Source organism: Rattus norvegicus, chromosome 18 (assembly GCF_021556685.1).
Source record: "Rattus norvegicus strain SHRSP/BbbUtx chromosome 18, alternate assembly SHRSP_T2T, whole genome shotgun sequence".
NCBI classification, from domain to species: Eukaryota; Metazoa; Chordata; class Mammalia; order Rodentia; family Muridae; genus Rattus; species Rattus norvegicus.
Genome location: NC_141551.1, coordinates 47,767,939 through 47,773,285, shown reverse-complemented (window position 1 = coordinate 47,773,285; position 5,347 = coordinate 47,767,939). Strand labels below are relative to the sequence as shown.

Below are 5,347 nucleotides of genomic sequence, written 5' to 3'. Positions count from 1 at the left end.
TGATTTTTTGGGGGGCGGCATTTATGGGGGGAGCATGGGGAGGGGAACACCCATATAGAAGGGGAGGGGGAGGAGTTACTGGGATGTTGACCCGGAATCCAGGAAAGGGAATAACATTCGAAATGTAAATAAGAAATACTCAAAAAAAAAAAAAAAGAAAAAGAAAAAAGAAAAATGTCAAGTATTTGGTACTTGAGCCCCGATTTAAAGGTGAGCATTATTACATTAGGTATGTGCTTTACAATCAAATAAAACTCACTGGGTTTGGTGAGATCTTTAGGAAATAAATGTAGATATGTATGGCATGAGAAATCTAAATGCAAGGACAGTACTCCAGCATGGTTCAAGGTTTAATAGTGAGGAGGGTAAGAGGGGATTAAAAGGATGGCTGAGATATAGGACAGTGAGTGGTCTCAGGCACAGTCAGGGTTGAAAAGGAGGAGGCTGGAAAGAAGAGGTTTGACAAGGGAAAGAAAGTTCATGCTGATCTGAACTTAGGAATGATGGCTGTGAGCAAAAATAAAGACTGAAAGTAGAGAGCAGAACATTTGTAAGAAATGCAAGGTGATAGATACAAGGTAGAAGCTTCATATTTTCTAGTAGCATTCTGAGGTAAAGGGAGCGGTATTTGTTAAAAATAAGGGGAGTATACAGTTTTCATTCTCATGGGAATCAACTCATGAAGATGGGTAACCATGCAAAAGAGGGTTACTGTAGGTATCCCATGCCCGTGGATTCTCTGGGAAGGCTAGGGTTGCATGCCTCAACCATCATAGCATACTCGAAAGCATAACAAATGTATACAGAGGTAAGGGTGTGATTAATTCAGAGCAGGAACAGTGTGAACATTTCCTGTGATTACTTCTAATTTCTCAGTGAGTAAAAGGATTATCATTGACAGTAGGGAAAAAGAGGCAGGGAGATTTGAGGAGTTCGGAGACTCTATAATACTTACCTAAAAGAATAGCTCTTAAATATTTGTGACAGCAACAGAATAAGAAATGTCACCTTCTACAATGTGAATTCATAAGGATACACATGCACAGACCGGAAGCAAATATCGTCCGACAACATCGTTTCTTCACCTAGGTTGACTTCAACTCTGTTCTGTTCACAGAAAGTGGGTAGTGACCCACTAACCAATCTCATGACACATGAATGGGTTACGATGTGCTGTTTGAAAAACACTCATCTAGAAAAGCTGAAGAGGTAAATATTCTAAAGACATATAATAGGATTTCTGCGCAGCAAAACAGATTACTTCAGAACAAAATGGAAAATGAGACTAATCAACACAAGCAAACTGGCCCATCACACACTCCCCCTTCTCTACTTAGAGCTCCTGCTGAGAGCGCTGTTTATTTATAAGTCCCATATTTTTCAGTAACTAACCTGAGCTGCATTGGTTTTCTTTCCAAATCCTGTTCCTGTCATGCTTTTTGTTTAATTGATCATGATCACAGAATTTAAATGATATCTCTTTGTGAATTCTCACTAGCATGTTTCTACAATAGATTTTAACCATCATTTTAACTATAGTCCAAATCTTTACCTTATCTCATATTTGTTTTTCTTATGATAATATTGGATATATTGGATAACCATAAGAGAGCTGTCTTAAGAAACAGGTGATTTTTAAGAATGCAAACTACAATGTCACTTCTAAAGAGATTCTAGCTAAAGGTCTTGATGTATTTCCAGTCATTTTAATATTTGTTATTCAACCTTTTCTGTAGCTCTTCCTATATGTTTACACCAATGTAATGTAACCCTGTCATTGTAACACAGATTGCTTTTAAAATAGTACATTATGAATTTATGCCCACATCTAAATATGTTTAGTAAAATTGGATTTAATGGCAGCTCCTGTGATATCCCATGCGTGGTGCTTCCCTGGAGACCATTATATTTATGTAATAACTGGCAGGGCTCTTTGATTACAGACTACTGGGATCCTAATTTTCCAAGGACTCTAAGCTGCTGTTCTAAAAGTCAGCCCTTCTTATCAATCACTGAGTACATTGTACAGGAACTCAAGGCAACCTCTGGGATACTGAGTTTCTTCTGATGAGTTTGAATGAAGGTCTCTTCTTAGCGCTATACAGATTTCCATGGAATGATGAATTTCCATGAAACAATGCTTTTCTTTCCTGCCCTAGGAGCCAAACTTTCAAGAAGACTAAAGTAAGACTCTTAAAGGTTTTAAGATCTTCCTATAAGAGTCAATACACAATGCGTTTTCCATTTTCTTTTCGAGGCATTCCAGCTTTTCCTAGCTTCTTGAATACTATTTGTCACCCATGTCTCATAGGACTCAGATTAACTGTAGATGTTCATGTGCTTTTCAGGTTAAACTGCTGATGGCTTCCTCTCTGGGAACCCTGGGAGCTATCTCCTTTTCTCATGCCTGTAGTAGCTTAAGTCCCACATCCCTTGACCCTTACACACTGCTCTCTCCCCAAGCTATCACATGGTTAATTCTAATCTAATTGATTCTAATTCCCATGGATCAAATACCACTCATCTTGACTCCTCCCTCCAAAATTCCTTTACCCAGAAGGATGCTTCCTTCCTTCTGGGTCTTTTTTCTTTCTTTTTGACTTCCTCTCCTCCACAGTTCTTTCACTTCCACTCTAATGTGATAAAACATGTACTTTATGAAAGATTTTTCTCTCTGGGCTATATCGAAAGAGAGGCTGTACTACCCTGTGGCTAGAGATTGTGGTATAGAACCAGAAACCAAACCGATCTGTTTTGTTACATTGATCTAATTTTTTAAAGATAAAAGAATAACAAACTAGATAGTATATCGTTAGGAAATACTAAAAGGGAAATAAGGCATTAGTGATTTTTTTCTGTGTGTTTAATTAAAAGTCTTCTCTGAACCCTTAAAATGTAAACCCTCTGAGCTGTCCGGCACCACCACTGATTCTGATGTAACTGATACCAAGTTTGATATGAAAGCTTAAAAAAAATCTCCATACACTGCCATTTCTTGGAATACACTGGGAAAATAGAATAATTGTCAAAATTTTGCATGTGTGATTTTCTAAGTACTCTATATCTTCTCTGTCCTACAATGATATATTATACATTTCTCTCACCGACCACTTTGCATAAGATTTTGAAGACAGTATAGATTGTTGAATTGGAAAGATCATGGAAGTTCAGTTTAGGTTTATGGTTAGGAACAACATTTGCTAATAATATTCAAAGAACACACTCTTGTATCTAATTTAAGTGTTTTGTCTCCCATCCCTTTCATACCAGAGTATTCTGGGCTATCTTTCAGGCTGGGAAAATATTAGTATTTTGGTGTTGGTAGAAAGCTGTGGTGAACACAGGGCTAAGCATATTTTCTCTACAAAACATTAGCAGAACAGTCCAAAAAGGGAGGAGAATGTAAAGTTGGAGTCAAGTTTTAAGGGCAAGAAACAGGAGATCTCTAACTCCATCCAGGTCTTGGGACCCACTGGGGTATCCGGTAGGCAGCCTCTGTCTTAGTGCTTGCTCTCGCTTCCAAGCGTGTGCTTGTCGAAAAGATACTCCGCTAGGCCAGCGGCTGGAGCCCCCATAGTGACTAAGTTGTGCACGTGGTCACCTAATTCTTTGATAGACTTCACTTGCTCATGCAGGTAGTGAGTTTCCAGAAAGTCACACAAATGAGGATCTCCTTTTTCTGAGGCCAGAGTATGCAAGTCCAGGAGGGACTGGTTTACACTCTTTTCTAAGAGCAAGGCACATTCCATGGCCCGCAGTCCGCATTCCCAGTCATCTTTGTCTGGCTTCTTGATGTCCTGGAGGCAGATCCGGCCTCCTCGCTGGTTCTGCAGTCTCATAAGCTTCTCTGCATGCTCCCTCTCCTCCAGGGACTGGCGAAGGAAATACTTGGAGAAGTTGTACAAGGCCACATCATCCCTGGAGAAGTAGTAAGCCATGGACAGGTACACGTAGGATGCGTAAAGCTCCATGTTGATTTGGCGGTTGATGGCAGCCTCGGAGTCTGGGTGAAAGTTCTGGCGCACTCTGGCAGGCCCAGTGGAGCCCTGGGAGGAAGCCACCGAGGCCAGGAGGCGTCGAGGGGAGGCCAGTAGGGGACCTAAAGGATACCTGGAGGCCAAGCACCGTGGGGCAGTGAATCTGTGTAACACACAGGGCAGGGACATCAGTGCAGGGCCGATGTGCTTGGAGAAGAACCAAAAGCAGGACAGCATGACTCCTATTTGAAAGTAGGGGAAACTGAGGTCAGACAAGCTCAGCACAAGGTCTGCTGCTGAGCGTCAGGTCTAAATGAGAACTCAGCCTTAGCGATGACCTCTGCGTCACACGGCCCTTCTCTTCCACAATGCAGAGTTCTAAGTGATCTTGGCCACTGACGCTATGTAACTGTCATTTGTTACAGTAGGCATGAGTGTGGCACTAGGACCTCCGGAAAGGGAACACAGATGGATGCCATTTACCAAAACATGTGCTGAATTATTAGCACAAGATTCTGGTCTAGATGTGTATAGGTAGTTGATTAATTTGCCTGAATTAAAAATGGCTGTCGTAAGAGTAAGTTCGGCGACTCACAGAAATGTCCCTTGTCTTTCTTCAGTAATCTTTTCCTGTCTGAGAACCGAGGGACACTGAAAGGAAGACCCAATAAATTGTCCTATGGAAAGGCAGCATTACAAATGACTCCTGGTTACTTTAACAACCATTAAGTAGGAAAATAATGGCCAGCACAGCGGACAACTTCTTCACTTTCGTAGTCTATTTTTTTTTCTTTTTTTTTTTTCGTTTTTATTTTTTTTTATTTTTTTTATTTTTTTTTATTAACTTGAGTATTTCTTATATACATTTCGAGTGTTATTCCCTTTCCCGGTTTCCGGGCAAACATCCCCCTCCCCCCTCCCCTTCCTTATGGGTGTTCCCCTCCCAACCCTCCCCCCCATTGCCGCCCTCCCCCCATAGACTAGTTCACTGGGGGTTCAGTCTTAGCAGGACCCAGGGCTTCCCCTTCCACTGGTGCTCTTACTAGGATATTCATTGCTACCTATGGGGTCAGAGTCCAGGGTCAGTCCATGTATAGTCTTTAGGTAGTGGCTTAGTCCCTGGAAGCTCTGGTTGCTTGGCATTGTTGTACTTTTGGGGTCTCGAGCCCCTTCAAGCTCTTCCAGTTCTTTCTCTGATTCCTTCAATAGGGGACCTATTCTCAGTTCAGTGGTTTGCTGCTGGCATTCGCCTCTGTATTTGCTGTATTCTGGCTGTGTCTCTCAGGAGAGATCTACATCCGGCTCCTGTCGGTCTGCACTTCTTTGCTTCATCCATCTTGTCTAATTGGGTGGCTGTATATGTATGGGAC

At 41.6% G+C, this 5,347-nt stretch overlaps 1 protein-coding gene across 1 annotated transcript; it reads right to left on the bottom strand.

The window, feature by feature from the left end:
- Positions 1-3,043: 3,043 nt before the first annotated feature.
- Ftmt (ferritin mitochondrial) lies at positions 3,044-4,293 on the bottom strand. The gene is given in 1 exon segment (NM_001106136.1): positions 3,044-4,293. A coding segment is annotated over 1 exon segment (714 nt). The 5' UTR covers positions 4,215-4,293; the 3' UTR covers positions 3,044-3,500.
- Positions 4,294-5,347: the final 1,054 nt, after the last annotated feature.